This window comes from Lutzomyia longipalpis, chromosome 1 (genome assembly GCF_024334085.1).
Source record: "Lutzomyia longipalpis isolate SR_M1_2022 chromosome 1, ASM2433408v1".
Taxonomy (NCBI): Eukaryota; Metazoa; Arthropoda; class Insecta; order Diptera; family Psychodidae; genus Lutzomyia; species Lutzomyia longipalpis.
The window spans coordinates 5,908,669-5,925,343 of NC_074707.1; the positions used below are offsets into that span (position 1 = coordinate 5,908,669).

The 16,675-nt window shown below is 36.9% G+C and overlaps 3 protein-coding genes across 4 annotated transcripts; all 3 read left to right on the top strand.

The window, feature by feature from the left end:
• The first annotated feature begins 314 nt into the window (after positions 1-314).
• LOC129786670 (meiosis-specific nuclear structural protein 1) lies at positions 315-1,987 on the top strand. Its single transcript, XM_055821837.1, has one exon. The coding sequence runs from the start codon at positions 315-317 to the stop codon at positions 1,740-1,742; it is 1,428 nt and encodes a 475-aa protein (XP_055677812.1). The 3' UTR covers positions 1,743-1,987.
• Positions 1,988-2,141: 154 nt separating this feature from the next.
• On the top strand, positions 2,142-5,653 carry LOC129786687 (inositol polyphosphate 1-phosphatase). The gene is made up of 3 exons (XM_055821861.1): positions 2,142-2,507; positions 2,789-2,911; positions 4,562-5,653. The coding sequence occupies exons 1-3, from the start codon at positions 2,295-2,297 to the stop codon at positions 5,321-5,323; spliced, it is 1,098 nt and encodes a 365-aa protein (XP_055677836.1). The 5' UTR covers positions 2,142-2,294; the 3' UTR covers positions 5,324-5,653.
• Positions 5,654-7,080: 1,427 nt separating this feature from the next.
• On the top strand, positions 7,081-16,234 carry LOC129786671 (abl interactor 2). Of its 2 annotated transcripts, none has more exons than XM_055821839.1 (7): positions 7,081-7,221; positions 7,379-7,541; positions 7,619-7,822; positions 7,962-8,527; positions 10,171-10,425; positions 10,570-10,673; positions 15,585-16,234. In XM_055821839.1, exons 1-7 carry the CDS (start codon positions 7,197-7,199, stop codon positions 15,642-15,644), a joined length of 1,377 nt encoding a protein of 458 aa, XP_055677814.1. In that variant the 5' UTR covers positions 7,081-7,196; the 3' UTR covers positions 15,645-16,234. The 2 variants fall into 2 exon arrangements, with proteins under 2 accessions (XP_055677814.1, XP_055677815.1); XM_055821840.1 differs by having other exon boundaries at positions 7,091-7,221; positions 10,210-10,425.
• The last annotated feature ends 441 nt before the right edge of the window (positions 16,235-16,675 follow it).

Consider the following 16,675-nt stretch of genomic DNA (forward strand, 5'->3'; position numbering starts at 1 on the left):
GAGAGGCGTACCAATAAAAATCACGTGCAGAGAAACTCTCATTTCTCTCTCATTTCTCCATGGACATTTCTGCAATTTTTCCGCTTCATCTCAATAATTTTCGAAAAAAAAACTTTCTCAATATTTTCAATTATTTTTTTTTTCTATTTTATTCTTAAGTAAATATATATTTTATACTAGAGAAAATAAAGAAAATCATTTATAGTTAGAAAGAAAACTCTCTCTGCAAATTCTCTCTCTAGAGAGATTTTTTAATGGGCGTTGTTAGCAGTTTGTTTACAAACAAACCCAAAGAAACGGCCTTTTGTGCAAAAATGTCTCGTTTTCGCGAATTGCATCGAAATAAATTAGTAAATGAAGTGAATTCTCAGAGAAATTTAGTAAACAATACGAGTGATTGGTGCAAGATTGACCAGAATGCCCAGACAAAGCGTTTTCAGCGCCAATACCGGGAAGAGAGGGATTTTCTGGAGCAGGAGAAAATTCAAGAGGAGCTCCAGAGGCAGAAGCAGCGGCAGATGGATGAAGAAGATCGAAGAAAAGCTGAAGAAATGTTTGAAGCGGAACGAGAGCGAATCTGCAAGGCCAAGATGAGGCAACAGCTTAGGGAGAGATGCCAGGAATTGAGGGAATTGGAAGCACAGCTGAGAAGAGCATATGTAGCGAAGGAACTGGCTGCTCAAGTTGCCGAAAAGGATGTCCAAAAGCAAAGGCAGAAGCTTGAGATCCAGAAGGAGCAGGAATTTATGGATAAAGAGTTGGAGAAGGTGCAGAAATCCTTGGAAGAAGAACGACTACTTGACATTAAGAAGAAGGAAGCACTTCGGAATGATTTAAGGGATCAAATGGAAGCTTCTCATCAGCGCAATAAAGTCCTGTATGTGGAGTTCTTGAAGGAGAAGCAGTTCCTCGATGAAATTGTCAATCAAATCTATGAGGAACAAATGGAGGAGACGAGACTGAAGATGATTCGAAAGCGTAGAGCTCTCTCTGAACTGGATCAATTCAGGGCGTCTAAAGAAATCTTCAAGGAACAGCAGAGAAGGATGAATGAAGATGAGAATAAACGAATTATGGAGTACTTGGAAAAGAAGGATGAACACATTCAGAAGGAGTTGGAGAAGAAAAATCAAGAGAGAGTGGAGAAAGATAAAGTAACTGAGAAATTGTCAAAGACACTCACGGAAATTGAGGAAGAAGCTAAGAAGAGGGAGGAAGTCATCGTTGAGCTGCGGATGAAGGAAATGGCTGAGAGAGAGGAGGAAAATTTAAGGCAGCAAATGGAGCGACAGCTTCGCAGACGAATCCAAGAGAGATTAATTCTTGAGGAACAACGACGTGAACGTTGGATGCGTGCACAGGCAACCAAGGAGGAAGAGATGCGCTTCAGGGAGGAACAATTGCAAATTCTAGCTGAGCAAGATAAACTGGAGCAACTCACCAAGGAAGCTAAACGACGGAAGCAGCTGGAACATCGTAAAGCTATTGAAGAGAGTCTAGCAGAGCGTAGGAAACGGCGTGAGGAAGAAATTTCTTCGGCACTCCAGGAAAAGGAGATGAATCTCCGAGAGGAGGAGCGTATGCAGCAGCTCATTGAGGAGGAGAGAATAAAGATGCTGAAGGAACATGCCACGGAACTTCTTGGTTTCCTTCCACTTGGGATTCTGCGGGAGAGTGATCGTCAACATATTTCATTGCCATCATCATCGTCCAATGGTCCAGAAAGGAATGGAAAAGATTAATTAGCGAATTATCCATATAATTTTAATTGAAAAATTTAAGAAAAAAATAATTAATTAAGAGGGTGCAATTCCCAATACGACTTGCATTTGCTATGACAATCTTTAAATCACAAATCGTTGGGATTAACCTACGCACACCCTGTTACAGCCATGGGCAGCTGTATGTTGCCAGCTCCAGGGTAGGAAACCTGGAATCAACTACAAAAAAATGAATTTAAAAGCTATGCAAAGCATATGCTGTAGTGAGTGATAAAAGCATATGCATACAGAAGGATTCTTCGGAAAAGCTCGTGGAAAATCTTTGCGAAAAAGAGAGCAATAGTCGAATGCCCCGGGATTCCCAATAGGTATGAACGAGATGGGGATTGATGTGCAGATATAAAAGGCTGATGTTGGACAGTCGCGTGAGAGTCGCGTGCGCGGTGTCAAGGCCACTGGACCAAACAACGATTCGGGTAATAAAAAAAGAAACAGCGAAAATTGAAGACATATCATCAATCAACAAGTTCATTAAAAACGTAGTGCATAGATCTGTGAGGAGCTGTGAGCAGGATGTGCTCTGTGGCTGCAGTGGTGCGTGCGCTTGTGGATGTATCGGAGAAAGCTGCAAATATTGCGCGTCTCTGTCGGGAGAATGGGGACATCTTTGAGCTGCTGGTAGAGGAGAAGAGCAAAGATGAGGCAAATCCGCGCTTTGTGCGGGACTTCAAGACACTCGCTGACGTCCTCATCCAGGAGATGGTTCGGCACGACATTGGGCAGGTGGTGAGTTGAGCTCACGCAATAATTTGATTTAACACTGCTTGGGTACGATCGATTCGCACCAGGCGTGCTCCAGCTGGTGGGGGATTACGTAATGAGACTGCCACCCTTTTTGGCATTCTTATGGTCTAATACGATGGGGATGGGGGGGTTTAGGGGTGGGTGGGCGTCCGAATATTTGAACAACGGAATGGGTCGCATTTGACGGAGAAAATTGCTGGTGGAGTCGCAATATTGATATGTATTTTTCCACCCCCGCTTCCCGCTCTTTCTGCACCTCACAGTTTCCCGATATGAAGGATAACATCCGCGGCGAGGAGAGCTCCACATTCACCAATACACTTGGGGAGACAATTACGGTGGAGGTGTGTGACAGCCTCGAGGAGACAGCAAATCTATTAGAGAAGGTATATTCAACTTTTGTGCTCTCTTGAATCCTTTTTTTTTCTACACCCACATTGCTTTTTAATATCCGGAAACCGGAGAGAGGCTCAAGGCTATTTGCACAGACCTATATTTAGTCACCACACACATATAAGATGGGGACGATTTGCGTTATCTCTCACCAAACTCATATAATATACATAAAATATGTATGTATATAAAGGCACCAGACCACCCTTCCCACAATTCAGGACACTCTGAAAGCGTGACTGTCGCGAAGATACAAATTTCTCCCTTCTTTGTATATCGGAAGGAATTTGTCTAAAATCCCCACCACCCGCCCCCGCATCCCCTTCCGCTCTCACTAGTCACGCTAATTCAATTGGAATTCCCTTGTGGCAAATGTACTTCCTTTTGACGAACATTATATTGCCCATGAAGCTCCGAAGCGTTCAACAGTCAAGTTCTATTTTGGGATCCACTTTAAACAACGCGCCATACTCTATCGAAATTTTCAATTGAGGACCATTACCCGGTGGTATGGTGGAGGGACTTTCCCATGAGTGAATTTTATCATGATTAATGAGAAAGGTTTTGCAGCATAATTGGACAGAGAATGCCGAAATCTAATGCAATTTTGTTCAAGCAAAAGGTGTTCTATTTGTGATTAAAAATTCATTTAAGAAACCATGGCGGTAAAGCGCGCGCAAAAAGGTTCTTTAACACCTCAAGAAGATTGTAAAATATTCAAAAGAAATTCCAATGGTGTGGGTGGGGAGGAGGTGTTAATGTAATAAGAGCTTCAATGAAATTTAAAAATAAATTCAATAAACTGAAGAATTTATTGCATTAGCGAAATTTTCCCACGGATTTAGTAAGTATGAGCGCTTATTGCATTTCAGGATAAACATTCATTCATCTCAGAGAGATTAAAGTTATATTTGCTCTAATTTCAATGGATTCATTTGACAATCTGGCAATATAATTTGTTAGAAATTCTAGTTTATACGTACACACATTTCTCTCTGCTCTATGAGTAAACAAAATGAAAATGAAGAGAAATTTTATTTCATTAGCATTTTGTTACCTATATTCTATATCTTGTTGGTTTCTTTCTCTTTTTTTTTGCTGACGTATTATATGTTTTCTATTTAAAATCGAACGCACAACAAGCTAGAAAATAAATAAGCTTTGAGTGCTTTTGAGCTTTAATGTATATACCTACATAAATTGTAGGTAGAAGAATGAGAGAGTCTTTAAACACGCGAGTTGATAATAATTCTCTTGTCCATCTCTTAGTATTCAATTCAACCCCCTGCTAATGGTATATTGATGAAATATTAATCTCAGGCTCTCTCTGTAATATATGGGTGGTGGTCAGTTGTTGATTGAAATTTGCATTTAATGATGTTCCACATTCAAATGCTAGAAGCCAACATATGTGTACCTGCGATGTTAAATTAAATTGTATGGATTGTATTTTGTGTACCTGTCCTTGCTTTCATCCATATTCCTGTCACCTCCTCCTTGCTATATCGAAGGGGTGGTGTAAAACATGCTACATATGGGGGTTGTCTGGTGCTAACACGTATACATAACATACCTCATGGGGTGGGAGATATAATACTTTTTTTGCGAGGAGATTATCCTATGAATCTTTTATGACTTTGTAGGTGTTGAATGGGAATAAATTGGTGGCAGATTTACTAGCAGCCGAAGTTCATCGAGACATCAAAACAGACGAGGGGCAATGCATTGAAGACCTTGGGGGTGAGATTGTAGCATGTGATGTTGGTATTTGGGTGGATCCCATCGATGCCACAGCTGAGTATGTGCAGGGAAAGGAACGACCAACTGTGGTACCCAATATTGTGGCATCAGGACTGAGATGCGTCACCATCCTTCTCGGTGTGTATGAGATTGAGTCCGGACGACCGATTGTGGGGGTGATTAATCAACCCTTTCACATGGAAAAGGAAAGCGGTGGTGGGTATTCGGGTAAAATCTATTGGGGTGTAGCTATGGATGGGCTGAAACGCTCCAATATCCCACCGCGGGAGGGTGAGGCAGCTGGGCGGAAGAAGGTGGCAATTCTCTCGAGTGCTGAGAATAAGAAATACATCTACTATCTTAGGGACACTCTGGGGTACAGTATTGTCTTCTCAGCGGGTGCCGGCCATAAGATACTCAAATTGATTCTCGGTGATGCCGATCTCTATCTCGTGAGTACTGGCTCCACATACAAATGGGATACTTGTGGTCCACAGGCAATTCTTCGTGCCCTTGGTGGTGGATTAATAAATTTACAGGAGACCATCGATACCAAATCTGTCATAGAATTATCATACACCAAAAGCTCAGGGAAGTGCAATATTGGGGGTGTTTTGGGATTCCGGACACACACCCAACTCATGGAATTCAGTAAATTGCTGTAAACTTCCTCCTTTTAAACCACTGTGGTATACGAAGTGTATTACATAATTTCTCGTAGGCGCTTCAGCAAGCAGCATACAATGTGTATGGGATATAAACTCTGTGAAAATATCTCTCTCCTTTTTTGATGGGTAGACAACTAAAAAAAAATTGTAAATTTAGCAAATCAATCATTTTTCTGATGTGTTTTAGACGTCCATGGAAAAGGGATAATAATTCATAGAGGAGAGCAAACTTGTACTGTATATCGTTGTACGTTGTGTTATGTGATCAATGGAAAGCAAATGCAATTATGTAAAATAGACAATAGAGTTTTATGTGAGGCACAAAAATTCAACAATGGTTTTTCTTTCTTTTTTCATCAAATTTCCTTCACGCTCAGGATATATCTACATGGTTTTTTTGTTGCCAGGAAATTGACACTTTTTTACCTTCTACCTATATACAGGTGCAAAATTCATGGAAAATGTAATGCAAAAGTCAGGAAATAAGTGAGTATTCAATTGCAAATTTACTCCCACATTTTGTGCCCATTGCATATTTCTATTGAATTCCTTGAATTCCATTAAAAATTTACAATTTCCATTTTCGGAAAATACATACCTAAAGTGAAAAGGATACAAATGATACATGAGGAAAAGGATGAGCAATTTATTGATTATGAAAAGAGGAATTTTCTACTATGTCTATATGCTTATCTTCACTGTACTCTGGGGGTTACGCCCTGTTCATAACTCACCCATGAACAAAAAGGCTTTGTGATTGATCCTTGTCTGGGTCATGGTCAGAAATCTCACTAAAAATCCTCCGGCATACTTTTTTATACTCTTTCGAGGTCTTTAAACCGGGATTAAATTTTCAATTAAAGAAAGTATTTTCAGCTCACCTGCATTGGGGAAAAAAAAAGTCTAAAAAGAGAACATTCTGTGAGTAGGTGAAAATGCATTCAAGTGTGAAGGACGTATAGAAGTTGTAAGGATTATAAGCCTCATTCGAAACTTCTACGTCCTTTTCATGAAGGAATTGAGATGTGAGAGAGCCTCAAGTCTCTAATGAATAAACTTCTGAGTAACTATAATAATCCCAGAACTTACCAAACTTTTTTGCAGAACCCTCAGCAGAACAGAAATTGACTGACAAAGCTGTGGCAAAAGATTGCATTTTCCGGCTCAAAGGATCAAATTTCCCTCGAGTAATGAATCTTAGATGTTGATAGGTAATGAAATGAAATTCAATTCACAGAATATTGACAGTTTTCTTGAGAATTTTCAAGGCGTGAAATTTTCACAGAAATAGAAACAAATTATTTTGTTTTGTTTCTTGTTAACACTGGAGGACCTAACCAGCTGATAAAATATGCTCAATAATTAATTATTAGTCAGTTTATTGAACGAGGAACGAAAGTTTCATTGATTCTAAAAAAAAAAAAAAATTTTCTCAAATTTTTTAAGTCTCGGAAATTCTAATAAAGCAAGAGGATAAATCAACCCAAAAACAGGAAGTTGGCATCACGGGAGAATTTATTGTTTTTAATTTAATGTATTTTAATCATTTTAGTAAAATTGAATAAAAAAGAAATAAACGTTTATTTTAAATTGAAAAAGTATTTTAACGGTTTTAATTATTGCAGACTTTTTGCGGAATACTGTGGAAGTATTCTTCAGAGAATGCTCCTTCGGCCACACAAAATGTCTGTAGAATTTCCTCGGAACCTAAGAAATTTTCTGCAGAAATTCGGCATATGGTTTTTGATGGGAAGAACGAAACGAAAAGTCGGCCAATTTGACATTTTGTCATGACATTTCGTTATTTCAGTGCAAGTTTTTCTCAATTTTCCCTTTAATTCCTTGTATTTATTTCCCAATTTCATGTATTATGAATAGATATTCCTACAATACAGGTGAGTCAATAGAAATCTTGTACCCGGATGGGGTATTTGGGGCAGGAAATGAGTGTGCGGAAAGGTGACCTCATCCGCACCCCAACTTTATCAATAATTGCCCGGATTTCGCTGAGGAGGGGCCCCACACAATGCTAAATTGCTTCTCTGTGCGCAGATTCGACGTATCAGGAGCACCAGAGTGTTATGGGAAGTGAGAACATCATGGATGAACTTGCATCACTAATTCGCACAGACATTCCGGAGGGGCGACAGAACCTCAAGGAGAGCTTCACAAATCTGGAGCGAGTGGCTGAGTACTGTGAGGATACGTATTACAGGTGAGCCGTAATTGCCCCAATTTCAGCGCCGGACGGTGGTTTGTGTTGCATGCTAATCCAATTGACTTGCTTTTTAGGTCAGAAAACAAGAAGGCAGCCCTCGAAGAGACGAAGAACTACACGACTCAGTCGCTGGCCAGTGTGGCATATCAAATCAATACACTGGCCTACAACTACCTCCAGCTGCTGGATCTGCAAGCGCAACAATTGGCTGAAATGGAGTCACAAATGAATCATATTGCACAAACTGTTACAATTCACAAGGAAAAGGTGGCCAGGAGGTACTTACTGACTTGCTTCCCTTTTCCCGGATGTTCCTGGGGGAATTTAATGATTATTGGACCTTATTCAGCGACCAAGAAACCCTTGAAATTCGCTTGAAATCTTGAAATTTCAGTACAAAGTTTAATTTTTTTTCAGGGAGATTGGCGTTTTAACAGCCAATAAAGTGAATTCGCGTCAGTACAAGATTGTAGCCCCAATGAACCCGGAGAAGCCGATAAAGTACGTCCGGAAGCAGATTGACTACAATTTGCTGGATGAGATTGGACACGGTGTAGCTGCAACACATGCAGCAATGAAGCAGAAGCACCGTGGCTCTAGTCAGAGTTCCATTCAATCCATGGGAACACCCACAGTTGGCCCTCCGCCCACAACAAAGCCCCCAACGCCACCGCAAATGTCCCGTGGGAATACGGGGACACTGGGCAAGGCAGCTGGTAGCACGGGGACACTGGGGAAGAGTTCCAGGGAATACAGAACGCCACCAGTTGTTATTCCACCCCAAGTTCCGTCTCACTATGCACCCAACTACCCAATGGGGCATCCCCGGAGGACAGGGCAGGAGCGTGGGCCGGGCTATAGCGCTCTCCCAATGCCACCGAGTCAACAGATTGCTACGCACATTCATGCACCTCAAGTTGGTATGGTGCACCCAATGCCAGCACCCCCAGCTTCCATTTACGATGACAGGAACAACATGCCGCGTAAGTACTTATCAAGAAATTCGCATCATGGAATTTTGCATTCTTCCTCCTGCGCGTGGCTTCGTTTTTTTTCCTCTTTAAATCAGTTTAATGAAATTCTCGGAAAAAAAATCTCTGCCAATTGCAACTGACAAGGCTATTAAATGGAAATCATTAGAATTGCTACTAAATGAGCTTTAAAGCATCTTATGCAGCTAAAATCTTTTATATTTTCTTTGAATTTATTATTAATTTACGAACATTTCTTCTCCTTAGGAAATTCTTCTTTTCAAAAAGTGCTTTAAATGATTTTTTTTCAAACTAACAGAATTGAAAGCATTCAATTTCTCTTCATTGGCTTTTGCATTTCTTTTAACTCCGATTTTCTCATTAAAAATTTCAAGAATTTATGTTAAAAATTGACTTTTCTAGAAAGTTTTGAATTAAGATTTAATTTCATTTTTAGTCTTAAAATGAAAGTTAATTAAACTTTAATGATAGTTTTAATTAAATTTGGAAGATTTATAGGATATTTTTCTATTTCTATATTCACAAATTTAATTTACTTTCAATTAAAAATGTCTAAAAGATTTTTTAAAAGAGGTTGATTTTTGGATTCTTTTATATCATGAATAGAATAAAATTGAAAAGAATTTTTATTTGCCTGTTAAATGAGATGAATAGACGCGAAACGTCGTAATATATTGAATAATTTTGTTCGCAGGAAAATCTCTTAAATCCTAATTTTATTATTGGATTTAAAGGCATATAAAAATTTGAAATAATCTTTTAACTAAAATCAAATTTTTTGTTCCCTCCAATCACTACGATTCCATTAGGATTCTAATAATAATTCATTGATCAAGATCTTTTCCTTAATGGTCTTAAGGGTCAATTTAAAGGTCAATAAATACATATTTAATAAAATTAATCACTCCTTCTTTTAAAATTTAATTAAAAGGTATTATCATATCCCTTAAAAACGTGCTTAGATTCCTAATGAATTACTAACTAAGCACCCTTTCCCTTTCATTCACACAAACTTAAACCCTAAGAAGACTTTTAGAGAAAACTTTTCTATGAAGTTTGTAACAAAGTTCGCTTCAATGGAAAACTATTTGAACTGATTAGAAGTATTGAAATTATAATTTGATAAATATTTCTTTGGTGGCCCACAAAGTAATGTCACACAAAAGACAAATCTAGGAATGGTTCAAAGAGATTTATCATTTTACTATGTTTTGAAGTGAAAATTAAATTGAATCGGATTTAATGTATCAACATCATGAATTCCTAATTTGATGTAAAAGAAGATTTCGGGGGAGGAAACTTTAGGGTTTCTTGGGTGCTCTTAAATTTCCTGAAATATATTAAAATTAAAAATTAAAACATTCCCATTGAGATGTTTTCCGAGGAAAGACCTACAGCACTCGTGAATAGGTTATGATTATCAGGTTCTGAATTTCTCAAACATCCCTTATTAATGCATAGAAGTCACATTTCTATCTTACTCCTTTCGAGGCATTTAGGCAAAAGGGGCCAATTTGTCTTTTCCGCTGAGGGGAGAAGATCATATATAAAGAATTCCATGACGCGTTGAGATAATTTAAAAAAATTAAAATAAATCAATTTTGCCTCGTTGTCGTTTTCATGTCTTTCATTAGCGCCCCCCTCATCACTAACAATAACTCATGCCATGCCAGATCATGGACATCCAGCTCCGGGGCATATTGGGATGCATACGCTCAGCCGCAACAGGCCGGGTTCGCAGTCACCCCCATTGCCACCACCTCCACCGCCCGAGGAGACGGAGCACTCTGATTTTGGACGCCCACGCACATCTCAAGGTCCTTTAGCACCAATTGTGCCCGATGATCAAAATCTCCCTGGGTGGGTGCCGAAGAATTACATTGAGAAAGGTAAGAGATGTGTATTACACTTGAAACCCACGACCTCCAGCCTCTCTCAGGTGTTACGTCGTGGGATGCTTGTTCACAAAGAAAAGAGATTAGTCTCTGTTAATTTAATAATGCTCAAGATTTGATGCAATTTCTCCCTTTCAGTTGTCGCCATTTACGATTACTACGCCGACAAAGATGATGAACTTAGCTTCCAGGAGAGTTCTGTACTTTATGTGCTCAAGAAGAATGACGACGGATGGTGGGAGGTAAGTAATAAATTTCGCGCTAAAGTTCACTCGTGAGTTCTGTTGAAGGATTTTAGTTTATATCTTGTTGGCAAATATGACGGTTTATTGTTTGATACGAAACTTACTCAACGGTATAAATATTGCTTTTAGTGTGACTTTGGAGTTACATGAGACTTTACCATGCATTAAACATGTGTTAAGTGAAGAAGTGAATTAACATGATGATTAAATTAAGTACAGACTAAATTATAATTAAACAATCCTGTCCTTTTGATGCGAATTCATTAAAGTTTATCAAGATTTATTTGATTTGCTGGAGGTAAATAGTTCTAAAGTGAAGTATTTGAGTTAGAAGTTAAAGGAGTGTAAGATCCCTCTTACATTCCAAGCGGCAAGGACGTGTCGACACACCTCCTGTCGCAGTCACTGCCATCACAACACTGACTGTCCCGACAAGGTTTGCGATCGATGTCCCGTTAATCCGCTCATGCCTTACTGTTAACCTTACAGGAGTTTATTCATTTTTATATGGAAAATGTCTTCTTTCAATAAAATCATCAGGATACGCCTAATATTGTGGAGCACCAAGAAAAACAATTAAAAATCCCCAAAATAACTTTCTATTTTCCACAAAGATTATCTGAAAAAATAAATACTGGAAAAGATTTGCTTAAAAAATCCAAAGAATGACGTCACTATTTTATTTGTTTTACCTCTTTAAATGCATGAAGCATAAAAATAATAAAAATTCGCAACGCAAATGCTTCATACATTGTTTGCATTTCTGAGAAGATCTTTTTCAGATTTTCCCAGCTGGAAAATCTGTGAGAAAAAAGGAAATTTTTTGATTTAAAAAAAAAAAATATTTTATTGAAAAATGTAAGGAGAAAACGATCTCCGTCCGGTGAGCGAGCACCAAAAAAAATAGAATTTTACAAGAAAAGTCACAATTCAGTCCTCAGAGCTTTCGATGCATTCTGGAGGATTTAAAAAACTTAATTATGAAAAGGCACAAACTAACATTTTGAGGGGTGGCGGGTGGATAACCTCCAAGAAAAATTAAGCAATAAAAACTACTCGCCAATAGCAAAAAGTAAAAAACGTTTTTTAGTTTTTTAAATCCTCCAATTGACTCACTGAGGATGATGCAGTGTGCATTGAATGTTCTGAGGATTGAATTGGAATTTTTCTTGTAAAATTATTTTCTTACTGGCGCTCACCGGACGGAGATCGTTTTCTCCTTGCATAACTCAACGAATTACGCTAGACAAACTTTGCTTTTATTGAAAGTTTCTAAATACAGAAATGAGTTAACTCCTTTTTAATCAGTTTCGGTTTTGTATTTAATTTTTGTGTTCAAAAGATTTAGTTTTCTTAATGATTATTTAAGGACTCGACGTCCCCACAAGAAGCAATTAAACTTATAAAAAAATCTCCTTAAACTATTAAAGTTTTAGTTAAGTTTCACGTCTTGAAACGGGAAAATAAATGAAATATTTTGCCTAATTTATATGAAATTTTGCAACAGAACTCACGATGTAACTTTATTTTTATTATTATTTTTAATACCGCCAATTTGGTATGAATGTGAAGGCGTGCGAATGAGAAAGAAAATTGGTCAGTTATGGGTAAATGGTATAGGCATTGTGGGTGGATGGGTGCGTTGCTAGGGGCTACAAGACATTTCAGGGATTTCATAAAATATACTTGTTGTACATTGAGGAGTGGGACGGGAGGGGGTGAAGCACATGAAAGCAGCTGAAAAGCTTCTAGAGAGAGAGCGCAGCACGACGGGACAGAGATGAATTACCTCCCCTTTCCACTGCATTTGTGTATACCTTTATTTATGAATGATGTAAAAAGAGTGACGAGACCGGGTGTGGAGAATTATGGACCATTAGTGAGTCACACTGTGTGTCTCCCTCTTATTTTTTTTTATCACAGTCTAGGCGTAAAAGTGCTGAGATAAAAATGAAATTGCACTCCTGGTGAGCTTTTTTTGCTATATGTAGGTTCTCATTACATATTCATCAGGCGAAGGGATAGTAAAAGGCAAAAGAATGGTCAATTAATTTGGCGAAGAGAGTCAAAGGCAAGTGGGGATGGAGTTACTTTATGCTCTTGCTGTCTCAATCAACTTTGATGGGGTCCATTATTTGCAGTGTTAATGGGACAATTGCCGCATCATTAACTTACCGTTCTCACCTCACAATGGGGTTTAATGATTCCTCAAAAGACACATCCTCATCCGATTATCCTCCTATGCGGAAGGTTTATAAATACATAATGTTGGCATTATAAGGGCAAAACGTTTATGGTTGATGCCAAAAGAGAGATTGGAGCACTTTCGAGTGTTTCCTTTTTTAGCAACAAAAAAAAAAATAAGGAAACATATAGAAGAAAACTCCAAAGAGGAGCTACGATTAGGAAGCTTAAGTACTTTCTCCACAAAATGTGCTACAAATATTAGTAGGGGAGGGAGCTGTAAAATTTTATCAATTTAACTTCAAATGGGGGATGCTATAAATCAAGTTGAATGTAAGTGATATCCCAGAAAAAGGAGAGAAAGAGAGAGAAAAAATGCCTGACATCGTGTTATAATTTCATGGCATACAGACACATTGAAAAAGCATTAAAAAAATTCTATTCCCACCTTAGCTCCACCATCACACTGTGAGCTTTTATAATGCTGAATTTTACATTTTTCTTGAGAAGCATTAGTGTGTACGTGGCACATTTAATCCTAAAAAATTTGGTTGGAAAATTGAGTTTGAAAAACTTGATGGGTCTGTTTGGGAATGAATGCTCACGTGAAGATAATTTTTAATAAGTCTGTAAAATGCTATATGAAATACATAATTGAATGTAGGAGAGCTTTGGGAAAAATTAAAAAGACTCATTAAAGAAAAAACAAAGGAAAGAAAATTGAAAAGTTGAGGGAAATCAATTAGGATTAATTTTAGATTTAATTTGAAAATAAATTAAATTGAAATCATCCATATATGCTGAAAGCTCCCTTCGGACACTCTGCAAAAAAATGAATATTTTGAGAAAACATTTTTTAAACAATTCATATTTATTAGGAATTTAGAAGATTTTTTACGTTGATTCTTAGCGTTGTTTTGCGATGGATTTTTCTCCAGATGGTGGCCCGTACTTTAATACATTCCAGCCAAGAAAACTCATTAAATTCCAAATGCTTCTAAGGTTAAATTGAGCTTTTTCAGTGTCTAGAAGGGAGTGAATTTAGGGATGAATAATAATTGAAAAGTGTATTTATGCATTAAATATGAATTCATCTCTGTCCATTCACTGAGGAAAGCTCATACTGGGGGTGAAAGCTTTGGGAAATTAGGATGTTTTCTTAGCTGGATGAATTATTCCATTACCTGTCAATTATTGAATAAATTTTTCCTATTTTTTTGGCAATTTTTCAATTTTCAAAATTTATTCTTTATGATGACATTTTAAGGACAAAGATTTGCCTCATTATAAAAGGAAATCAAAAAAAAATTAATTAAAAAAAAACCTCATATTTTTGCTTTTCTTTGTAAGCTAATAACGTTTTTACTTAATTAATTTCCGCAACTTTTGATGTTAATTTTATTCAAATGGAAGCATTAGAAATATACCCTTAATGAATCTCTAAAAAATAGGCCAATCAGATAATAATTAATTCTTTATTAATTTAATAAAATTCAAATACATGTTCAAACATTTCCAAGAAATTGTTCAGTGAAGTTTTCATGAAAATTAATTCCACACATCCAAACTTTTCTCAAGTTTTTCTGATAAAGTTTGCAAATTAAAATGAATAAGAAACGTGGTTACAGAGCAAAATAATAAATTGAACGATACATCTTCCCTTTAGCATTTTACGTGTTATTAAATGAAAAAAAAAAATAGAACGATCAATTAGTTGCAGATACCATATCAAGATCCACCCACTCACAAACGTACTCTACAAACTAAAAGAATCCTTTCAAATTAATAAATGAAAAATCAATAATTTCCATTCTTCTACGCGAGACTTCATAAAATTGTGAATTTCCGTACAATGTGGATGTAACCTACAAATGGGTATAAATACCATCAATGACGGGCAATATAATAAACAATTCATAGAATGTAATGTAAAAGTCCATGCAGAAAACTTTTCCTAGCTTCAGGCATACCTTAGAAATATTTTATATATATGGAAGGTACATAAGATAAAATTCTTCTAAGCATCCTTAAAAGTATTTCGTATTCTTCGAAATGTATTTTTTTTCTTTTTTTAAAAAGCTTTTAATTCTGTGAAATTCGCGGAAGAATTTTTCTTTTCACCAAGAGATTAATCCATAATACTTGTCAATGTGAAAACTGGTAATTGCGCTGCTTTAAGCTGCTGAAGTGTGCACGTGGGGGATGCCGCGGGGGTGGTGTGTAATGTGATAAATTTGATGTGTTGCTCTTACGAAGAATGTCTTGTAAATTAAATCTTTCTTCTACTTTTTTGGGGGAGCAACACTCTCTGTGACTTTTCTCAGTCGTAGGGTGAGGACCCACAATAAGCTTGCTTTAGCTGCAGTGGATTGGAAACGACCTTAGTCGCGGCCACCCCAAACAAATCTGAATCTGAATCTTCGAGATATTGGGCGTTTTTGTTAAATATTTAAAGCGATAGAAAGTTGTTTAGGGGAGGATAGAATAAGGGGGAGAGAAAAAGTGGTGGTTTGTCTCTATAGCATTTACTCACACTGAGGGTGTTTTCATTCATAAACCATCGCTATCAAAGGAGCAAGCTACAAGTGGGAACAGATTGTGTTGTATGTGTTATATATGAGCATACTCTGTGTGCTTCCGGTTTAAATTGAGAGCTTGAGAGAGAGAGAGAGCTTTCAATGGTATTTAAAATGATTTATTTTCCCTTCTCTTTGCGTCGTTTAGGGTGTAATGGATGGTGTTACTGGATTATTTCCTGGAAATTATGTGGAGCCCTGTGTTTAAAAACTTCCACCACATTTCAATGTATTACAACTTTAACAAAAAACAAATGATTTAGGGAGCTTTATTAGTCTTCTTTCGTTGCAATCTGTATGACTATTAATACCTACATACTATTTAATACTCTTCTAGAGACCATTGTATGTGCAAATGAGGCACTTTAAAAAAAATCACATGTCATTTAACTATTTCAAAAGTTTCTGGTTATACCTACAGAATGCTGAATGTACGTAAAATTGTGCGAACAATTCGTAATTGCTATCCATAATATTTTAGCTGAGAGAGAGAGAGAAAATTAATTTTGATCCTAATATAAAGGATTTCCATGCATTTTGTATGCTTAAGATTAATAACTCTTTTGCATGGGGTTGAAAAGGATGAATTTGTGCAGAAGAAAAAAATATGTGGGAGTCCCTTTTTTTGCGAGAGAGAACTTAATGAAAAGTTTCAACAAAAAGCTCGAGGAAATATTTATTAATATCAAAATTAAAATGAATAATGAAATAGGAGAAGGATGGGGGAGACACGAGGGATCCCTTTAGGAAATATTTTATGTGTAGGCGATTGATTAAATTAAAATGCATTATATTATATATTCAATTTTATTAATTATATATTCTAGACTTTTAGACATATATTTTCTACATATAATATAATATATTAGAGGATGTCTCATAAATATTTATAATTGAATTTATCAATTATATCTTCTATTCCTATGGAGCTATTATTATAACATGAAAAACAATGGAGGTAATTCAATAATTTACTGGCCACCGAAATGGGGCGTAAAGCTCCTCTCTCGTTAATTTCTTGATTATATAGGAAAACTTTTATTCACCATTATATCATGGGAGGAGCTTAACTTTGTGCTATGACCGGACTAATTGATTAGATTTTTATTTTTGGAGACTGTCAATTGGAATTTCTAATATTAATTTTTACAAAAAAATCTCTTTGGTGCGTCACGGAAAAAGATAAGTTGTAAAAGTTTGTCAAAGTTTGCTGCCCATTAATTAAATTTTCTTTTGATC